At 31.3% G+C, this 22652-nt stretch overlaps 2 protein-coding genes across 2 annotated transcripts; one reads left to right on the top strand and one right to left on the bottom strand.

Moving 5' to 3' along the window:
- Positions 1-1405: 1405 nt before the first annotated feature.
- Positions 1406-6565, top strand: LOC129952239 (uncharacterized). Its single transcript, XM_056064732.1, has 4 exons — positions 1406-1621; positions 1709-1841; positions 1903-2051; positions 6146-6565. Exons 1-4 carry the CDS (start codon positions 1509-1511, stop codon positions 6543-6545), a joined length of 795 nt encoding a protein of 264 aa, XP_055920707.1. The 5' UTR covers positions 1406-1508; the 3' UTR covers positions 6546-6565.
- LOC129952238 (putative inorganic phosphate cotransporter) lies at positions 6548-15441 on the bottom strand. Its single transcript, XM_056064731.1, has 4 exons — positions 15216-15441; positions 10074-10750; positions 8872-9399; positions 6548-6869 (listed from the first exon to the last, which is right to left on the bottom strand). Exons 1-4 carry the CDS (start codon positions 15259-15261, stop codon positions 6675-6677), a joined length of 1446 nt encoding a protein of 481 aa, XP_055920706.1. The 5' UTR covers positions 15262-15441; the 3' UTR covers positions 6548-6674.
- Between the last annotated feature and the right edge of the window lie 7211 nt (positions 15442-22652).

Below are 22652 nucleotides of genomic sequence, written 5' to 3' on the forward strand. Positions count from 1 at the left end.
TCATTTAATCGGCGTCTTATGGTCCTTGAGTAAACATAGTTCGTTGAAAATTCGCTTCGAATGGTACTGGAGGTCTTAAACGAATCCTTGGTTGATAACCTATAAATAGTTTTATCTTCATTTATAGTTGTCTTTCTGGTCAGGGGGTTTTGTTTAACGTTTTCAATCACTCCAAACTTTCTAAAATGACGAAGGGCATTATAAACCAGCTTCCTAGAGCATATCGGTATTTGAAATGATTTAAATTGTATTTATACTCGTATGAGAAAGATTTTTACCTTTCAAAACAGGCATACAATTCATTGTTAAGGGATACTTTGAGCTTTAATTTAGGCTTAAAAAACCCGTTTTTATTTTTTAAAGGAAACATTTTAAAAACCTGATGTCATAAGGTGAGATTAAAATTAAGGACATCTTATTACTTCAAAAAAGTATTGTTATGTATTGACCATGAATTGATCAGAAATAGTTTTTTTGTAAGGCACTGCTTAACTACTCACCCTTTAAAATGTAATTTGTAATTTGAGTCAATCAAATTATATTTTTTTTACAAATTTTGTTGATCGAGGCCAGCTTTAGAATCATGTCAAGTTTTGAGATATCACATCGATTGGCATTCGAAAAAATAACATCATATTGGGATTTTTTAAGGCAATGCAAATGTATGAACCAGTTTTTATTTTCAATGAAATTTGTGAATTAAAGTCAAGTATTTCCAGTTTTTCATAAAATTTTTAAAAAATCCTCATTAGTTGTAAGTCTTCATATTTATTTTCTAGTCCCGAAACAAACACTGAATCATTTATGCTAAAACGGTTTTTGTTTTATTTCTTTATTTGCGAAAAAAACTGATGTAACGTAATTCTTCAAAAATCATATGGTTACAGAAGTCAAGTGTTTTCGCAGCCTAATCCAGAGCCAATTGAAGACGCATAACTCATGAAAACTTCTAGAAATTAAGTAAAAAAATAAAAAAGATAAAATCTGTTTTTAGGAGATTAACATTTGTGCTTTACCAAACAATCTTCTGCTCATTTAAAAGTACGCTGATATGTTCTTAAGGTCAAATATTCAAATTCAGGACAGCAATATTTTTTAGAAAAGTATTACTTGATTTTTGCACCAGACAAGAAGCTTAATTGGCCAATTTTTTGTTTATAAGATTTTCTGAAAATTGGATTATTTGAAATAGAAACCTATTAACCCCTATGACCCTATTTGGCTTAGTTACTTATCCAAGTAAAAAGTTTTGAAAATAGGCCAATGATTTGAGAAGTCGATTTTTCATATGTACTTAATATTTAAACTTTACAAAATGGCCCATAGAAATCTCTCGTAAGTAATTTTAGTTTCGAAATTCGAAGGCCAACAGCTGAAAATGACAGATGATTGACATTTGACAGTTCATGAAGTATTTTGTGTTTATTTATAAAAACCTCATATTGATTGCAAATTGCAACTGAATTTATTTATTTTAATTTGTACACTTACATAAATTAACATAAACCATGAATTTTAAATTCCTAACATTCATGTTTAACGTACTTTTATGCTTTTCAAAAATAAACTGTGATATGATGCCAATAATTCGAGTTGAAATGAACAATGCCGGTTTCCATAGGTTAGGTTCAGATTCAGTTTTATTTTTATTTTCGTTTTTATTATTTGTTTTTGTTTTGATTCTTTTATTTATGTTTATAATTTTCAGAGATCTACAATATACAATTGAATTTGACTATCCTCTAGCGGGAAAAGATTGTGAATTATATTTAGAACAAAAACTTCCAGCTGCAGTTTATGTTAATGTGGATCAATTGGATGATTTGAAAAGACTTAAAAAGGTAGGTTCGTCTTGAAACTTCATTGATTTTTTAATAAATAAATAATCAAAATAAATTTCAGTTGGATGCAATTTATCCAAAATTTGTTGATGTTGAACTCCCAACTGAAAAAGCGAAAGAATACACAGTTTTGCTTCATGGAGCTCCAAAAATTACCGAAAATCTTAAACTTCCAATACACTTTCGATATCATTCGCCTGGTGATACAAGGTAAGAGATAAGCATTTTTGAGTAGTAACTTAATATTATAATGTTAAATTATCACTGCGAACTTAGAACTACCTCAGAAAATTGCCTGTTTTAGTTCTGTCTTAGACATTATTTTGGTTGTTTTTTTTAAGATCTGCAAAACTTTAAATAATAATAGAAGACACATATACAATTGTTGGTATGAAAATTGTACTATTAAAATCTTGTGGATTATTATTGTAATAGCATTTAATTTTTCAATATGATTTCCGGCTTGTATCCGTCTCGGCTATAAGTTATGTACATACATAGTCTACACAATAAGTAACATTTGTCACGACTTTTTTTAATGAATTATGGGGTATGGGACCAATGGTGGCTTAACTATAGGTTTCCAATGCTTTAAAAGATATAAAAAGTAATCAAGATATGTTAAGCAGCAGAAACGAGGACGCCAGTTAACGGGTCAAGCTCCTTTCTTGTTTCGATAGAAATAGAACCGATGATGTCCCGTCTGTCGATTTATCCTGTTTAAAACATTGACAAAATATTCATAACAATATTTTGTGTGAGACAAATAATTTTAAGTCAATGGGCATGTTCAGACGAGATATAGTCCGGTCAATTTAGACATTTGAAGTTACCTAAATTCCCACCAAGCTGAAAATCGGTAAGATTGTTTAAAATATCATTAAAAACTAAATTTGAATGTTCCCCATCTTTCCCTTGTAAGGAAAAAAATTTATTCAAGGTCAAAGGTAAAAAAAATGAGCGTTAATAGCGATGTATCGCATGTTGCCTCGTTGGAATCAAAGGGATCGTCTATTGTTGGTGATTCAATATTAGAGCACAACCGGCCTTGACAATGTGTACATGCCGGAGAACAGAACAGTCCGACTTTTTTGCAACCACATTTAGCACTGCATCCCTTTTTGCAGTTGCAAAAATTGAGTTCAGCAGTTTTTCCTGCGCAGGAAGTAAAGTGTGCACTGGTTCTAATCAATTGTTGACCAACTTCCAACTCCAGTCTGTAGGGTCTAGTTGATAAACAAGCCACACTTGAACTTAGTAATATACCTTAAAAAGATGTTGATGAGCAGCAACTGCAGTTGGAGTAAGACAAGCTGATTGTACTTATTTTTTTCTTTTGGTGTTTTTACCGAAACATGCATATCTATACTTATCTAAGCAGGTAGTTTTTTTAGGTGCTCCGTACATAGAAAGAAGAAAGCGAATGCCGTTAGTAATAATTTCTTGTCGAGTATAACTACTATTTTAAAAAATGTCAGTACATTCAATTACATTTTGTTTCTCAAAAAGTTTGAAGACTGTTATTTTACCCCTCCTGTAAAATGCAGATGTCGTATCACAGCCAGTTATAACGTGTAAAAATAGTACATGATTTTGACACTTAAAAGTAGATAAACTTTTTCTCAAGGTTTCAATGGCGTATAAATTAAGGGACTGGGCTTCATTTTAACTGATATTCTTATAGTTATAACTTATGTATATTTTATATCAGTAGTGCAAGTTACAATAACCGATAGAACGAATTTTTAACATATATTACAACTATAGAGATGTATATACATATACGTGGCGTTCTCATGCATATTATGATGATTACAACTTTTACAACTTTTTGAATTCTTATGTCTCAAAAACGGTGGCTCGTAGAAAAAAAAGTATGAAGTTATTTTTTGTCGATAATTTTATGATCTACAATTTTCGTTTGAAAAATTTGTATGATAAAACTTACCGTTTTGCTGAAAATCGCGAAAAACTCATTTTTTTACCTTCGACCTTGAATACAATTTTTTTCCTTACATGAGAAGATGGGGATGTTTCAAATTTTGTTTTTGATGATATGTCAAACAGTCTTACCGATTTTCAGCTTGGTGGCAATTTACTCTTATTTTTTTGGTCTAATTTGACCGGACTACATAAGGGACTTGAAATTAAGGTAAGTTTCTGGCATATGATTGGGGAGCTGTCAAAAAATTGCCCTTCAATTAAGGCAACTTTAATGGAATTTTGACTGGAAAGTTAGTCAAGAAAAATCTTTCTAACTCTTGGCTGCGTTCAATCTCGGTGGATTTTTAGATACCTTGTTGAACGAGTTGGATAGCTGCATTGAGATAGCTGTCAAAAAATAAAAAGAGCTTACAGCTGTTCACACAAATTGTTGTAAGATAAAACATTTAATGGATAATTTAACTGATTCGTCGGACGATGATGAATTGATAGGTGCATAACAATTAAATAAATAAGAGGTAACCTACTAAAATTCGGAGGCAAGTAGTTTCTTTATCATCTATTATGTACAGAACATCCTCAAATACCACTTCATCTAACATTTTGTATCTTTTTGTTAACCAAAAAAAAAAAGCTGAACTCAATGTTCAAGTTTCTTGAAATTCAACCATGTGTTTAATCAGTTGTTCTGTCAGATACCTACATACCCCAGAAATTCTTGGATACCTTTGGATTACTTTTTTGAAATCCATCTGTTTTTGATCAGCTGTTATTTTACACGTAAAACACTATCAAAAAGGTATCTGGATACCCTACCTGTCCGAGATTGAACGCAGCCATTAAGTCAAGTCAACTTATGTCAAAATGACAATTGATCATGTTTTTTCATTCAACTGAAAGCTGAACTTAATTACTCCTTTATATCCTGCACAATTCCATTTAATGTATTATGGTAAAATGGTTCCTTGTCAAATCGTAAATGACTTGTAGCTTGCCTGGGAAGTGTTTTGTAGACAATCATTTTGTTGCTACTTTTTGTACTATGAACTTAAGGTAGAACTTTGCGAATTAAAGTTCTGAATTTGAAATTCATGACACTTGAAAAATTTACTAGTTTCCTTGGTCAAAATGTACGTTAAAAAAATGAAGATGACTGCAAATGAAGTCCCTTATGTTGCCTGAACCTGCCCATTATCTTTTCCATTTCATATCAGTTTTTTATTGATTAAAAAAAAAAATTGTAAATTGAATTTTTCTAAAGAATTGACTTCTAACTTCTAACAATATTTTATGTATGATGTGATAGTTTGATTTCAAAATCTATTTTTGCTAACGAAATTTTTAGTTGAAAACCAATTACTACCAATTTTAGTAGCTTTTCTTGAAAGAATTTATGCAAAAAGCAAAATTGTAGATTTTCCACTACGAACGGATTTCATGATACAGTTTTTCGGGATTCGTGAAAATTAACGATTACGATGGAATTCATGATAGGGGTGATAGTGTTTTCCAAGTGAAAACATTTTAATTTAAAAATCTTTGGCTCTTAGCAAGTGTTAGGTTTTTTTTTAACGACTTTAGTATATCAATAAGTTTTTCACATTTATAAGAACTAAAAAAACTGATCTACAACTTTTTCTCTTCCTATCTCAAAAAAATTTCTTTAGATTATGTCAAAAACTGATTCTGATTTGAATTAAACGAAACAAATTTGCATGCAAATGGAATCATTGCCAATAAATTATCTTATCAAAAAATATCTCAAAACCCAAAAATTAATGGGTTTTTAATCTTGTTATGAGACGCAATTCATTTATCATTTTTTTGTGAATTACTGACTGATAATCAGTACTAGATAATCAGTACTAGAATAATTTAATTGTAGTTATTTTGGTGTTTCAATCTTTTAATTATTATTAAAATTGTTTTCAGTAGTTTTATTTATACTTTATCCTTAAAAAAGAAATCAATCTTTTCTTTTATCAGATATTTTATTATTTATTATTAAATTATTTATCAGTTCATTGCTTGTTCAGGAAGTGATCTAAGTCCACATTATAAGTTGATCAAATTGACGTTTTATTGCTTATATTACGGTAAATGGTCTTTCTGAAGGCTTCGGAAAAAGTTTTTGACTACTTACAAAAAATGAAAATGGCACAGAAGCACTTACGATTTGTTCATTTGTGTAAATGCTACTCATATTCTAAAAGCCCAAACAAAGCTTAATTTTTATTTAACGAACAATGTCTGTTTAGGGTTAAATAGTAAATTAAAAATTTGCGAAAGTCCAGTTTAAATGTTTAAACATATTTATTTTACTCTTGATATTCCAATAATAAGTAATATTTAATTTTTAGTTTCGTAAATGTAGAAATAAGTACTCCGGAAGTGTTTATGCGATGTCCAGGCGATGACCTCACGAACTATGACGAACTTCTGGAAGATCCAAACAACGATTATTGTCTAACTAATGACAAGTTCATCCTTCCTCAAGACACGACGGCGGCGTCGGCATCAGCCGTAACAGATTCAAGTGACTGTGATTGGAAACTTTTAAAAAAGACAACACGTTTAAAAGCCCCCCTCATCGCTAAAATCCCAATTGGAGATGCCAAATCCTTTCAAACAGTTTTATATGCGACAATCTTAATAAGTTGGATTGCTTCAATTTGGTTTGTATACGAATCGCAATCAATATCAAGAAAAATAAATTATAAATTAGAAAATCAAAGAATTCTAGATAAGAAATACAATTGATGTTAGTTTTCGTGATAAAACTTTGTTTTATTTGGGTTTATTTTTGTTGTTTTGTATGTAAAAAAAATGTAATAATAATTTAAGCTTCTTAGAGATCATGGTGATGCAAACTAGTTTTGTTGATTTAATTTAGTATCGTTTACTTGGAATTGGCAAGGTATCCAGTGATAAACTCGAACTTAATGTATTTCTACTGCACCATTCTGCTGATGGCTCATTCCATTTCTGAACAACTGCTGATCCGAAGAGCAAGAACAAAGAGTTGCAGATAAGATAAACCCCACCAGTGATATAAAAGACGATACGCCATTCAGCTGGATTACTCTGTTAATGAGAAATGATAAAAAACAGATATAAAATATGTATAAATACAAATTTATCCAATTAAAAACAATCTTATAAAAATTGCAATAAGAAAAGATAGAGTAAATTATATCTTTTTTATCATTTTAATATCTTAGGTAAGAGATTTTAATAAGAATAAGATTTCATATGTTTTCCTTTTTAAAAGTAAGTTTAGAAGCGAAGACCATTTACATATTTGTGTACAAAACTTGCAGCAACTTTGTAATATTTTTGATATTTGATATTTATTTAATTATATAAGTTAAAGTTATAAATAGTACAGGATATAAAACATTGATTTAAGATTCAATTAACAAAACATATATTTACAAATGTGTGAGAACATAATTCCAAAAAAATTAGTTAAAATTAACTTTACATTAAAAATGGAATCAAAATAAGAATTACAAATTTCAGAATGCACCAAAAAAAACAATAGACATGATAATTAATAGTAATCTGAATCAAGACGCAAGGAAAATAAAATTGAAAATGATTAATTTAAAAGTACGTTCAGTTCAAGTTCGAGAAATGTTCGAAAAAAATGCTTGAAACTTTCTGTTTTCGATTCTAAACCTCATATGACTGGAAAGGTTATTCCACAGCCTAACAGCATGAACAAAAAATTGCCTGCGCGATGTCAAAACGTAGAAGAGCGCAATAAAATGGAACGGCTAGAAAAGCAAAAATTAAATCTGTTACATAGATAACTTGAAGTATTTTTAACAATCAATTTGAAGAGTAAAATACAACAACGATATTTGAAGAAAGCTACCAGATCGCAATTCAAAAGCTGACGAGCTTGAAAAGAGACATGATCCAACTTACGTAGGTTAAAAACAAACCGAGCTATTAAATGCCAACTTTAGTTTATGTGCTGATTGAGAATCAAGATCAGCTAACAGCTCCCACCCGTATGGACAAGTGTTTTTTATAAATAAAATAAATTGGGTGGCGCAACAGTCCTTCTAGAAATAAGGCCTAGTGACTTACAACTCTCAACCATTCCTGTGTGCGAGTAATGTTGTCAGGAATGGAGGGGACCTACATTTTATATGCCGAATCCGAACAGTTAATTTGAGAAAGCACTTTTTCATGATAAGAGTTAATCTTGGAGAATTTGTCAATTCCTCCTAAGAGGCAGTACCCGTGAAAAGACTTAAGATGGTATAGGCAGGGATCGAACCCAAGACCTCTGGCATGTCAGTCCAACGCATCATGCCACGGGTACTACAAGTGTTTTTACCAGCTTTAATTTAATATGGGTAGGTAGTACGGATTTAGTAACATATAGTCCTCTAAGTGAATCATAAATCTTTGACACAACTGTATCGATATGGTTATTCCAAGTTAACCTGCTGTTAAAGACCAAACCTAAATTTCTAACTTGGGCAACATATTCAATAATACAATTATTCAACATAACGGGAGGGAAATTATCTGGGTTTGGTTTGTTTATTGAAATTGGAATAGCTTCGTTTTTTCAAGATTGATTTAAGTCCGTTCCGCGTCGACCAATCATATATAGCATATAAATCAATGTCAACAGTAAAGGTCCAAGGATTGATCCTTGAGGAACACCATTATTAAGAGGGAGAAACACGGCTTGCATACGATTGATCAAATATGAGTAAATAAGTTTTTTAGTTGTGTCAGAGAAGCTAAATAGGCTCGTCAATTTATTACAGAGAAGATTATAGTTTACACAGTCAAATGCCTTTGAAAAGTCAAGTAAGGTTGTAAATTTATTGTCTAAAGCATGTCTTATGTCACCCGATACGTTACGTAAATCTGAAACACAACTATGTCCAGACTGAAATCCAGATTGCAAAGGATTCAATAATTGCTTGTCTTTTATAAAATATTTTAACTGGATGCTTATCAGACTTTCAAAAACTTTAGATAGAAAAGATAGGATAGCTATTGGGCTATACTCCTTCTTCTTTCCTTAAGACTTAAAAATATTCTTAAAAAAACTTACATCATTTTCTACAACAGCTCCCACCACAAGCGGCGCTAACAATGATAGTATATTTGAAAATCCATTACTGATTCCCATCATAGTTCCGGCAAAATTCGGCGACAAGTCCATATGATTCACCATGTAACCCACATAACACGCCGAATTCAAACCCACTCCAATTGTTAACAAAGTAATAGCTGCAGGCTTATTGTCACTTGTCATAAAGCCCAGACCAATCAAGCATAGCATCGGAGTGAATTGTCCAATAGTGTTGAACAATTTTCTTGCAGCTGTTCCACTTAAGTACTTCCTATTGATTAGAGCATCTGAGATGGGACTAACAATAAAACTAAGTATCCACATGGCTAAGTATGGCAATGCGGAGAATATTGCATTCGATTTGACGTCCATCTTCAAAACATGATTGAGGTAGGTTGGTATTTCGGTGAGCAAAGTATAGAATCCAAAGGTAAATCCACAGTGAGCTGCTATCAAGGCGTAAAATGGTAACGATGTAAATATGGACTTCCATGGAATAGGTATATCCTGAAACAGAAAAATTGTAAATTAAAAAGAGCGTCCAATAATAAAAAAAAACTTTTACACAAATAAAAATAGTACCGTGAAGGTGTAAAAATCAACAGTGATCAATTGTAAGATTAATTAGAGCAATATATATTTCTGGGCTATGCCGTCGGTGTTATTAATCTTATCAACTCGACCCAGATTTCTTGAAGTTATTCTGTGTCAAGCTTTTATACCCTATCGCTTTATAATCCCAGCACAAAACAATCATTATTCGTTTCTTATATGTAATTGTAGGTACAAATGAGTTAACAAAATCTAAGCAGGTGAAGGGAATTTTGTTCGCTTTAATAAGGTCCAGTACGTGAATACCAAAAATTTATTGGCTAATTCCGAATAGGAAAAGGAAGTCCACATTTTGGTAAATAGAGACATTGGATAAAATAAGCATTCAGTCTTATTTATAAACTAATTATAGAGACTGTTTAAAGTTACGTTATATATTTCAGACATGTTAAGATGAAAAGAAGCTTCATGAGATGTCAATGTACATAATAAATTTCTCTTTTTCGACACAATGGCAATGTAACTATAATTTAAATATGAATCTACAGAATCTTCAGATGAGTGTTAATTTTTAGTGAATTCTAATAAATATAATTGCGAGATAAGTTGAAATCATATCCTTTACATACCTGACTATTACTTTGGCTTCCAGTCAACGCCTTAATGTACTCCTTTTCTTCCTTGGAAATTTGTTTGCATGCATCTGGTGAGTCATCTCCAAAAATTTGGAAAAGCACTGCCCAAACTAAAGCTAATGCCCCCGAAATGTAAAATATTCCAGGCCAACCTAATCGGGAGTCGATAATAAATCCACTTGTAATTAAAATAATAGCCGATCCCAATTGTGCTCCCGAATATACTACCGATGAAAGGAATCCTCTTTCTGAAGATGGTGCCCATTTAGCCAGCAAAGTGTGCATGCACGGGTACACAACACCCTGTGTCAAGCCGGTCACGACTCTAAGGACACACACAAATTGCCAATCACCGAGTTTTGCTGCAAATGGCGTTAGAACTGTGAGGATGCAACATATGATTGTAGCGACGGAAAGAACTATTTTTGGACCGAAGCGTTTGGCGAGTACTCCAGAAGGAAATTGCGCAACCACATAGCCCCAAAAGAAGCTGCTCAGAATCACCGAACGCGTACTGTTGTCCCAATTATAATGATCAGCAATTATTCGATATTTCGGAGGCTGGGCCATGGGCACTATAGCAGCTGAGATATTTACACGCAGAAAGTAGCTGAATACCATCCCGCAAAACATCAGGAAAGCCTGGAAATGGCGATATCCGAGTCCACTTGCTGTAATTAAACCAAACAAAAAAAATGCACACCAAAGTAAGTAAAACTATTTGAAAACTTTTATGCAATTACTTGCGTTCAGGAGGAATGAGGCGATTCTTCGATAGAAGATACTGAGCCTCTCCTAAGCCATTAGACATTATGAATTAAATACGACTTCTCTAAAGAACAATCACACTGTGATTAAGTAGAAATAGTTTAAGAACTTTTACAACTCTGAATGCAAATCTTATCTCATTAAAAACTGCATTGAGTTTTGAATCTTTGAAAATATGACCGTTATTGAATACGAGGTAAACTAGCTATAGGTATTGCTTCCACACATTCCTTTCGCTATCAATTGCAAACTGCAACCAACAGAATTAATAAAAATTGTTTCTCCACAAATGCCAATAGATAAGCGTTTCTTTATTTTTATTTGTTGCATTTTGTTTTTTAATAATATTTTTTATTCGTGCGCTAGTTTTAGATTCTTAATGCAATAATCTTTGATATCTTTATTAAGCACGTTTTGGTCAGCTTGTCAGCAGATTTTGATTTTTTCTTTTTGTGTTAATTACTTGTTGTTTTTTAACACGTTCTTCAAAAAAAAAAATAAACAAAACAAAAGAAATGTTTTACAAGAAACAAATATTTAAATTTTTATGAAAATGACGTGTGTAATAAGCCTTCAGTTAGATTAAACGTTGCTTCTCACGTTTTTTGTTTAAAAAATAACGACTAAATAGCAATTGCTAAGCAAACGCTAGTAAAAGACTTAAGAAAGATATTTTGAAATTTACGGAAATGATTAAGAAACTCTTTAAAGGCTCCACAGTCGGACTGTAAATCATTAAGGTGTTTCTAAATCTTCATTAAATGAGATTAAACATATTAAAAGTTCAATACCCATTCTGTTGAACAAGAATTGCGAAAATAGAGATAATCAAGGTTCTTATCGTGAGTTGGTTCTTAGATCGCAGTTCTCTCCTATAAAAACAAATTCAGATAATTTTGTAGTTTTTTTCCACCGTTCTTATCGTTTATCGAAGGTTCACGGATTTTGTTCAATAATTTCTACACTTAACGTCTCTGAATAGTAACAACTTTGTTTTGAGTGGCGCTCCACAGTCTTCCTGAAGCTTACTTTGGCTTAACTATAAGTGTTAATGGTTATAGCTATTAAAGCATTAATGCACATTTATATAAACGTAAACGTGTGTCTTATACATTAATTGTTTTTGCATATTCATCAACGTGCAACAAAAAAAAGAACAAACTTGGCGCTTAAGCAACGTGCTATACATACCATACAAATATTCATTCATCAGCAGATTATTTTTGTCAGATTAAGCGAAAAGAAATCTCTTACATTGGTAATACCAGCTGGCCTGGCCAGGGAGTAGAATATAACCATTTTTTTTCTGTTGATCAGTTGTGTAAACTTTTGAATAGGTTCTTGTGAATGAAAGCAGAAGAAGAAGCTTTTTGATCATGAATAAGAGTATAAGATTAAGCTTTTTAGTAAATGCTGTATTCTAGTCATTACTATTGGAGAACGCTATTATTAGCTTTAGATTATTTCATAGCTTGAATACTTCCAAGTTAGTTGAATAAAATATCAAAAATAAATATATTACGTTATGGTATGACTTAAAGCTATCGTTTTAACTTCTTCCGATAAAGGGGTTTACTTTTTGGTTTGATTCAAAAGACCTTATCTTAGGAACTTCTTAAAAAGTTGCCATATTTTTCGAATTGGACTTGCTTCTTTAACTTTTTTTTTTTAATTATTCTAAGTGATTTTGAATTTGTTTGTTAAACAAGCAAATATTAAAAATATGCTTCATTACTGATTTTCAATATTTTTTAATAACCTTCAGTTTAGTCGAAATTTAAGAAGTTAATATTTTAGATTTTTGGAAATATTTATTAATTCGTATAGGGAGTTTTGTTAACTGCTTTATTTGCATTGAAGTTTCGATGGTTATTGCCTATAGTTTGACAGTTGATAATGTCAAACTGTGTTTACATTTGACAGTTTTAGACGACGTAAGCGACTTGAAAGTTAGGCAAGTTTCCAAAAAATTACTTTCCAATTTAATGGAAATCTGACTGGAAAGTTAGTCAAGAAAAATTTCCCTAACTATCAAGTCAAGTCTACTTTTATCAAAATGACAGTTAATAATGTTTTTTTTTATTCAACTGAAAGCTAAACTTTATTACTCTATGATTTATTTATTTTCTGCACAACTTTATTTGATGCTTTCTGTAAAAGGGTTTATTGTCAATAACTAATATTTCTTTACAATACAAAATACAAATCGTGGTGGACTTGAAACTTACCTGAGGAGTGTTTTTAACACAGTAATTTTGTTGGTACTTTTTGTTCTATGAACTTAAAGTAGAGATTTGTGAAGTAAAGTTTTGAATTTAAAATTCATGATGCTTGAAAAACTAACTAGTGCCTTGGTGAAAATTTACGTTCAACGAATGAAGTTGACTGCAAATGAAGTCCCTTATGTTGGCTGAACCTGCCCATTTCTGTTTATTTAGATTTAACAGTTCATCATGAATCGATTAACTTCAGAGGAATTTTACCAAATAAAATTTACAAGCCTTCCATTTAAAGGTAATTTCTGGTTAGTCCACAAGAAAAATTTGAGTAAAAATAGACTGTTGAGTGCGGTTCTTTTTTTCTTCGAAACAATACACAATTAATTTTACCACTATTTCTGCTTGTAAGTATTATTTGAAGATTTCAAGCTAGTGACCCTTAAATATCAATCATTCCTGTGTGCGAGTTATGTTTTCAGGTATGGAGGGGACCTACAGTTTTAAGTCAAATCCGAACGGCTAACCTCTGGCATGACAATCCTACGCACTAACCATCCCTGATTTTTTTTTTAGACATAATCACTTTTTAGAATTTGGAAAATAAGAGTCATGCTAATTAATCTACAACTTTTAAGCTGACAAATTTTATTAACGGTTCGGATACAAAAATTAATTTATGTAAATGAAACCAATGGTTGTGTTTTTATGAACCAGTTGATTTTGTTGATATCATGATAGCAGCAAGTTTAATAAATTTGCAGATAATATGAGATGTATCTCAAAATAAAAATTAAACTTAAATTCAGCAACCGGAAACTGGCTTAAAATGAATACATTTTTTTTAATGACACTATAACAAAAAATTACAAGTGTCTTAAATGATAAGAAAGTTTTTAGAAATGTTTGTTCGCCAGACAATGATTAAGAAATCTTAGTCTATAAAAGTTATATTTATGTTATTTTTTTGTAGAGAAATTGCGTCTTTAAATAAAAACTTCCTTCGGTTGATTTGAAATGAGTTAATGAATACATATAAATTGCAATAGAAAACTATTTAAAAATCAATGTCTTAGATAGGTTTAGCAAGGTTTCTGAATATTATTTTCTTTTGAAGTATATACTGTTATTATACTTTTCATTTTTTGAACACATATGATCCTAAAAATCAATGCAAATCAAATACAGTACATTTAGTATCATTGCTCCAACAATAAAAATAAAGAAACTTTAAAGAGCAAAGTAACTCCGCTTTTTAGACAACTTTGCCATATTTTTTGAAATAAACATTCTACATGAATTTTAATCAAAATACAATTAAAAAGTGTTTACCATTTTCAAGACGTTTTCTAAAAACGACCTGAAAAATAGAGCAAAGTAACCGGCGCGGCGTTTTACGGTACCATATTATTTAAGCATTAACAAAACACATTAAACGAAGCTAACAGCTTTGACAAACTTAATTGTGGAGAAGTATTTTCTTCAATAGTCATTTAATTAATATTTGTCAATTTGAGTCAGAAAAGCCTTCACAGATCAACCTCAGTTTAAATATATATTTAAACAAATACAACATATATTCAAACTATGTTTAATGTGCAGTACATGTATCAAAACAACGATTATAATATTAAATAATTCATTCCGTTTCCAACTGAAATCAATCATGTAAGTATTTCTTGACAAAAAAAAAGAAAACCGCTTCTAGATCTAATTTCAGAAAAAGCATCCACATTTTTTATGATGAGATTTATGTGTAATTTTGTAAGATTGTTTACACAATTCTTCTTCAATAAACAATACACTGTGGTTTCTTGTTGAGGGACCAGGTTATCACTTTTTTAAAGATTGTCATAACAATAACAAAAATCGAAAACAAATCTGAACTAATATGATTTAAAACTCAACTTCTTCACTCTTATCTAAATGCCCATAATGTACAAGTTTTTCTGTTATTTAATTAGTTAATAAACAAACAAATTCAATAAAAAAATAAAACGATTAAACGTTCTTATAATTTATTAGCATTAATCATATTGAGTTCAATAACATTAAGTGATCATAAATTTACAAAAACATTCTTTTTTTTATCGTTCACACAAACATTTCGAATTATAAAAAATTGGAAAATAAACTCTAACTTAGTACGTACGTTTTTCAATTTTACTCGTATTCATATCCATTGTTTTTTCATGCATTTTTCAAAAAAATATTTTTCTAACTAAAAACTGAGAACGAGTAAAGTAGGTAACCGATTTAAAATTCAACCGGGTCTTCCGGGCCCGCACTTTAGACTGAATGAAGTCTCGCAACCACAATGAGCACCGAAATCCAAACGTACACCTAACCGTGCGAAATTCAACTCTTCGAAGCTGTCTTCAGCGACTTGTTTTTATTTTATAATCAAGTTCAAATCTTAAAGCTAAACAATAATCAAAGACCACGACGACTTATTTGTTTCTTATCACAATTTAAAAGCACAATAAGTACGATTACCTACGATTAATAATAATAATTGAAGAATTTTTTTTTAAATATGGATGAAAGCACGATACGGTGTATTTTATTCTTAGCCATAATTAAGACTTCAATTTGTATATATTAGGGCGAGACATTGTACTAATTTAGTATTTTATTACTTAAATATTTACAAAATACTATGCCGGTTAAATGTGTCAATTTTGTTGTTGTTTCTTACGAGTCGTAAGGGCTGATGACTGATATTACCTTGAGTTTAGTGCTGACACATGTTGCTTTTATTATATGGTCTGGTCATAAAAAGGAACAACATTTTAAGAAAAGCAAATTAAACTTCTGATTTAAGATAGATGAAGATTGTCTAATCATAGATGGTCGTTGACGGTATTGCTAAATCAGGGAGTAATTAAGTGAACAATTAGGCGCTTTTTGGGAGATAACAGACCTTTGGTGATCCCTTAGCGCGCAAGAAAGATTATTGTTTTTTGTTATTTTGAACTCAGAAAAGAAACTCATTTATTTTGTTTTTTAAGAAGTTCTTTTATTTTTCTTAAACGCAACATTGTTGTTTGAAATTAAAAAAAAAAAAATAGTAATAGAGATTTTGTTTTTTGATAATTCATTGATTAAAACTTTAATGAGCCACAATTATGACACGCTTTATTTGATTAAAAAATTCCATTTGATGTTTTATTTCATATTTGTGATGATCTATGTATTTAAATAGGTCAACAAATTAAGAAAACGTATTTTAATTTCAGCGGTTTGCGTAAAAAACGAGAATTGTTAAAAAATTAAATACGTTATTAAAAAAAACTTATTATTTTCATTGATAAATAATAAATAGGTAAATTTTATATATCAACCGCTCACAAGATCTTCGCCAGACCTATCTTAGTTATCTTATCTCTCTATTTACTCAAGACATTCGATTTATTATTGTAGATATTTTTGGAGTGACGTCGAATGGCGCCATACTGAATGAGATCAAATTAAAACGGTTGATCGAATTTCATTGCTTAGATTCAAAGATTAGTAACAGGAAGATTTTTATAAACACCAGTTCTTCAAATCTTTTTCGAATAGTGCAGAAAAGTTTTTAAACAAAATTCTGTTGTTTTGTATTTGACGCAACGAATTCCACAAGGCTCCAGTTATAGCTATTATTGGTTTTCATCATTTAAAACAAACACTGAAATTTTTTGACAGGTTGTTTATAGCGATCACTAAAAATGTCTGTCGTTGACAAAATTTCCTGATTGAAATCCACCGAAAAACTTTTATTGACATAAATCTATCATTGGAATTGTGTGAAATTTTAATACAATTCAGTGAAATTGTTCGTTTCATTTTTGAAGATAAAAGTATCAACTATTCAGGGAAATGAATTTCCTTACGGAGAATAAAAAAATAATTTTTAGAGAAAAACAAATGCGCAATTACATTTTTTTTTCCTTAAAAAAAATCTTTGATTTCCGATCGATCAGTATATAATTTTAATTTCTAAGCGAAGGGCAACATAATCAAATATCGTTTAAAAAAATTCCTGGATCGATTTCAATGATAGCTATAACTGGCTCCTAAAAAGAGGCTGGATGCGACCCACACTGATAACTTCCCTTCCCGTCTGTCGATTCGTCTTTGAATTTGAAGTCAATATATTTCTTTGGTCTCCTAATACTTAAGTCGAAAACCATTCATTATCAGTGTTTGTTGTTTTTATAGGTTATCGTGTTTCGTTAAAAAAGTTGTCAGTTAAATCTTTTCTAAAAAAATTAATTAAATTTAGTTAAATCTTTTCTAAAAAAAATTAACTAAAAATTACAAACAATATTTTACATATGATTTAATAGTTTGATTTAAAAATCTATTTTTGTTAACGAGAATTTTATTCGAAAAACTATTTTTGAATAAAATCAATTTGAAGCCAATACTTTCATTTATTCATAAGATATTAACAATGGATCACCAAACGTTGTTTTTCGTTGAATAAAACTAACATCTTTTTCAAAAATGTACGGACCAATTACGCCGCCGACCAATATTCACACAAAACTTTTGAGGACGCATTATCACCTGTCGAACCTAGCGTGGGTTGGTGTCGTCCCATATACGTCAGTTTTGCTTGTTAACACCGCCTCGTCAATAAAGATGATGTTTCGGCCAAAATTGGAGTCCTCTTCCAAACGATTCGAAGCCCAGTCAGCGAAAAAACGGTGTTGTCTATGGTCATGAATGCATTTGTGCTAAGTTTCTTGAGGGATAGTGGCGCCGTCATCAGAAAATCATCCAACGCCGCCAAAGAAGCGAATTGCTTCCGCTTCACCCGTGTCGTACCAGTCGTTGTCACTGCCACTGCCTTCGATGATAATGCTGCTTCTGCTGCTGCTGCCGCTTCGTCTTCTTCGGCTGGCGACAACATCACGTCGTCCACTTCCGAGGAATAGACTGCCTCGGGTCCTGCTGTACACTTTCACCGACTGCGGCGATGTTCTCCGCCGATCTAGCCTTCTTTGATCGTATGGGTGTTGGCTGATGGTTTGCTGAAACGGTCGTCTCAAATTTGGTCACCAAACGTTTAAGATTCGACAATGAAGGGGGCCACCACGTCTACCGTAAAATGGGTGCAATGCGCCCATTTGCGTTAACGAACCCTCATTTTGATACTAATGTTTTATCGTTTGAACGTTTTGTTTCATCGTGTTACTTGCCATGATGATTTAGCATAGACAACTGAATAATAAACAAAAGATTTGACAGACGTCACCAAAACAAAATGGCGGCCACCTGGGCACCAAAATCTACCCGCGCCATTTCAAAAACCCTATATAATATAAAATTTGATTCAATTCGCTAGCATTCTTGGTTCGTGTGAAATTTAGGGTTGACCAACATTTCCGTTTTTAGAATTATTATCTATAGAACATAAATTATTTGAAGTCAATATCTCTACTAGTACTTGATATATGGATGACGAGAAAAGCTTCCCGGACGTTCGCACATACGCACGCACAGACATCTCTAAAAACCTTTTGTTTAGGGACCTTAAAACGTCAAGAAATGTCTAAAAGTTTTATTCGAAAAATCGAACCAATTACAATGGCTGCGTTCAATCTCGTGTTGGATAGGGTATGTATCTTGGATAGGTGGATTTTTAAATACCTTGTTGAACGAGTTGGATAGCTGTCGAAAAATAAAAACAACTTTCAGCTGTTCACAAAAAGCAGATAAATATTTAAGCTTCGAAGTCAAAATTGGTGTAAGATAAAACATTTAATCAATAAACGACAAAAGACAAAACGAGAACAAAATAAGTCAATTTTGGAGTTTAAAAAAAATAGATCATTACTTTCTAAAATTCGGAGGCAATTAGCTTCTTCATCGTCTATTATGTACAGAACATCCTCAAATACAACTTCAACTAACTTTTTGTATTATATTGTGTACCAAGAAATACAAAAAGCTGAAATCAATTTTCAAGTTTCTTGAAATTCAATCATGTGTTGAATTAGCTGTTCTGTCAGATAAATAAAAACCTAAATACCTTTTTTGACATCTTAGCTATTTTTGATCAGCTGTTATTTTAACAAAAAGGTTTCCGGATACCCTATTTGTCTGAGATTGAACGCAGCCTATAACTTTCTATGGGAATTTAAAAATGTAATACAAATATGTTATGAATATCTTTAGAGAAGCATTTCACAGCAAATGACCTTCATTCATTACATCTGCAAAAAAAGAAAACAAATAAAAACATTTTCAAAAACATTTTTGGACAAAAATATCTCGAAATAAACATTTGGTATTGAAGTCGAATTAATTTTATGATACGACAATCACATGTTTAATAATTGATAAGTTTTGTTAATAAATTCAAATTATAGTTTTTTATTAAGCTAAAATACTCGTACATGTGTAATAAAAATTTATAAATGAGTTTTTTAAATCAAATATTAAAAAAACAAACATTTATATTGGTTTAAGACAATTTCTCTACTACAAGCGATTGTATTAAAATTTTAAAACAAATGTTATTTTCGTATATAGACAATTTATTATAACTGAAATATTAAAATATGTATATCATTAGTGTGCACTAAGGCGTATGAATACTTTCCTCACAGTGTTCCTCGATTTCTAAAATAATTTGTTCATAGTTTAACTTTCGTTCCAAAAAATATGACGGATATTTCGATTCGCAGGTTATTTTTATTTAAAAAAAAACGATATTTGAAAGATTAATGTTAAGTATGTATATGTAGTTAAGGTAATATTTAATGTTTAAAATTCACAAGTGAACAAGGTTTTGTTGGCAATAAGGTTGTACTTTTGTTTAAGTTTTGTATTGACTTAGTTCGAATATAACTTTAAAATCACGTCAGATTTTAAATTCCAAAAAAATTACAAGTTAGACGTTTTATGTGGCTATGTAAATTCATGAAGTAGTTTCTTTTCAATAATAAACATATGCATAATCCCTATCTTCAATATTCTATTTAAATATTTTCAGTATCTTGTTTACTTTTCTAAAAAATTCTCACTATTCCTTAGTTTTCAACTACTGTCTTGAAGCATTAAAGAAAAATGCAACACTGTATAAATATGACGAAAGGGAACTACAGTTTTAAGCCGAATCCGAACGACAAATTTGAGAAAGCACTTTTTCATGACAAGAATTACTCTTAGAGAATTTGTTAATCTCTCGCAAGAGGCAGTAGCCGTGAAAAAACTTTAGGTGGCATAGGCAGGGATCGAACCCAAGACCTCTCGCATGACAGTGCAACGCACTATGCCACGGGTACTACATCTCATCATTTTCGGCATCTGCCGTAATGTTAATATTTGATCGACTGTATACTTTCCTGGTCTAAAACCACACCGATAAGCACCTATCAGGTTGTTGACGATGGGCTTTAGACTTTCAAATATTACGGATGAAAATTTTTTGTGAACGATTTTAAGTCTACTTAACATCGCTTGCCTCTTTAGTTAGTCTCCTTTTTTCAGTATAGGGCAAAAAATACTTAGGTTCCATTTATCGGGCAATCTTTCTTCCGATCATATCTCACAGATAAGTTGGTGCTTTGTCAGACTTCAGTTTGCATCATCTAAGTCGGAAAGACGGGATTGTTGGCTTTCGTTGTTTATATCCAATGGATCATCCTGCTTGACAGCGGACGTCACCGTTATACAGTCGGCAATAGTGGTAGTTCTATATCCTCAGCATTGACTGCGATCCTACTATGATGTTACCACATTCGTCTTTGTAGTCTTCAGTTTGAGGATTACGTACTTGTAATTTTGTTTCACCTGCTCATAAGACTTTAGAGCTTCGTTTATCCTTTTGAACTTTTCAACATCTTCAACTCCACGCTTCTCATGCTCTTTTTTTTTACTTCTGAGAGGTGTTCCGCTCTACTCTTCTATTCATAAAGCAGCTCTCGCCCTTTTATGCAGCACCGCTATGCCTGCTTATTGTTTGGCTGCATTTGCCTGCCACCATTCCTTATCAAACCAGGGGTTTTTGTTGGTGGTTGCTTGAAACCCCGCACTACACAGGCGGATTCTCTGATTGCATCTTGGGAATGTTGCCACTGGTTTTCGATACATTGTGTTGGAGGCAGAAAACTTCGAAGAGGATACTTGTGACTCGGTCGGGGATGGATTTGGCGATCTTTTGTGATTTTAGCCGTTCGACGTCAACTTCCAGAATGTATAAAACTGGTATTTTATATTTTTTTTTTTAGATACAAATTGGAGTTTGGATTGAGAATCACCATGAGAGCATAAAATATAAAGTTTTTCAGGTGAGAGTACTTAATATCTTAAGATGGGTCAGAAACAATAATTTTTTACTATGGCAGGAGGGGTATATCTTCTCTCGTTCAGGAGAAAGGGCCAGTTTGAGAAAAAATGGCTTAAGACAACAAAAAACACCGGCAACACTTACAAGAAAGTACTTTAATGTTTTTTGAAAACCAAGAGTCTGTTATATGATCCAAAAGTTAAATTATTTATGTGAATAGATTTTCAAAAATCGAATGTAAACTCAAAATTTTACTAAATAAAAATTTGAATTTAGACCCATGTTTTTCCAAATTATGTTTGATGGTCCTATTTATTCTTATTCAACAACTGTTAACTAGATTGTATTATGTGCCTGATTTAATGAAAAATACAAATATTTAATCTACCAAGCTTGTTTAAATAAATAAAGTGATATATTCCAGAATAACGACGAATGTATTTAGAAGTGTGTATGAAGGACATGCTGCCTTGCCTGGAAAACACAGTATTACTTTATTTGCTTTATTAAAGAAGTCTATTTAAAAAAAAAAAAAACAGAAAAGTTATAAGATGATATTCCAATTCAAGATAAAAAACACTTAGGAAAATTGTTGTTTGTTTTGTGTGACAGAAAAATAAATAATAATGTTTGACTAGTTTTAGCAAAGCAACAAATGGACTTTGTTATAAAATTTCTAAGAATTGAAAACCGCAGGATGTTAATACTTGATTTGCTATGATTTATTAGAAAAGATTAAATTTGTTAGTCGCTTTGATGAAACAAAATTTAATCTTTATTTAAAAATCATAGGAAATCAAGTGTTAACATCCTACTGTTATCATTCCCTAGACATTTTATAACAAAGTCATTTTTTGCTAGAAACATATCATACTGATACTTCCGGCCGAAAAAAATGAGAGTAATTAGACATATCATGTTAACACTCGTTTTGCAAATGTCACAGTGATAAGCTGAAACATTTGTCATTTCTTATGTCTTAATTAACTATAATATTCCATGAATAATTTTGATTTCAAATACTAAGGAAGAAGAACGGCATAAAGAGGCGTACACAAATTTGTTTAGAAAGGAGCCGAACTACGATGTCAAAAAGGTTAAATAATTATTTCGTTATTTTTAATTTCGATTAAATGTAGAGACGAAAATGCTAAAAAACCTAAAATTAGAAACTGCTGATCTATAAAACATTTAATCAGAGCTAATTCGTCAAATTAGTTTCCAGCTTTTTGTTAAATTTTTGACACATTTTTTGGAGCTTATAATAAGCCCAACATTATAGTAAACAATTTTACCTACATATGT

The sequence above is a fragment of the Eupeodes corollae genome, chromosome 3 (genome assembly GCF_945859685.1).
Source record: "Eupeodes corollae chromosome 3, idEupCoro1.1, whole genome shotgun sequence".
NCBI classification, from domain to species: Eukaryota; Metazoa; Arthropoda; class Insecta; order Diptera; family Syrphidae; genus Eupeodes; species Eupeodes corollae.

Excerpts from the sequence above, each read along its gene's own strand:
- LOC129952239 (XM_056064732.1), top strand. The coding sequence starts at position 1,509 with ATGAATTTTAAATTCCTAACATTCATGTTTAACGTACTTTTATGCTTT. Across the intron at positions 1,622-1,708 it reads AACAATGCCGGTTTCCATAG|AGATCTACAATATACAATTG; the intron begins GTTAGGTTCAGA and ends TATAATTTTCAG. Across the intron at positions 2,052-6,145 it reads CATTCGCCTGGTGATACAAG|TTTCGTAAATGTAGAAATAA; the intron begins GTAAGAGATAAG and ends TTTAATTTTTAG.
- LOC129952238 (XM_056064731.1), bottom strand. The coding sequence starts at position 15,261 with ATGCATGAAAAAACAATGGATATGAATACGAGTAAAATTGAAAAAC. Across the intron at positions 9,400-10,073 it reads GAAGCCAAAGTAATAGTCAG|GATATACCTATTCCATGGAA; the intron begins GTATGTAAAGGA and ends TTTCTGTTTCAG. Across the intron at positions 6,870-8,871 it reads GAGCTGTTGTAGAAAATGAT|AGTAATCCAGCTGAATGGCG; the intron begins GTAAGTTTTTTT and ends TCTCATTAACAG.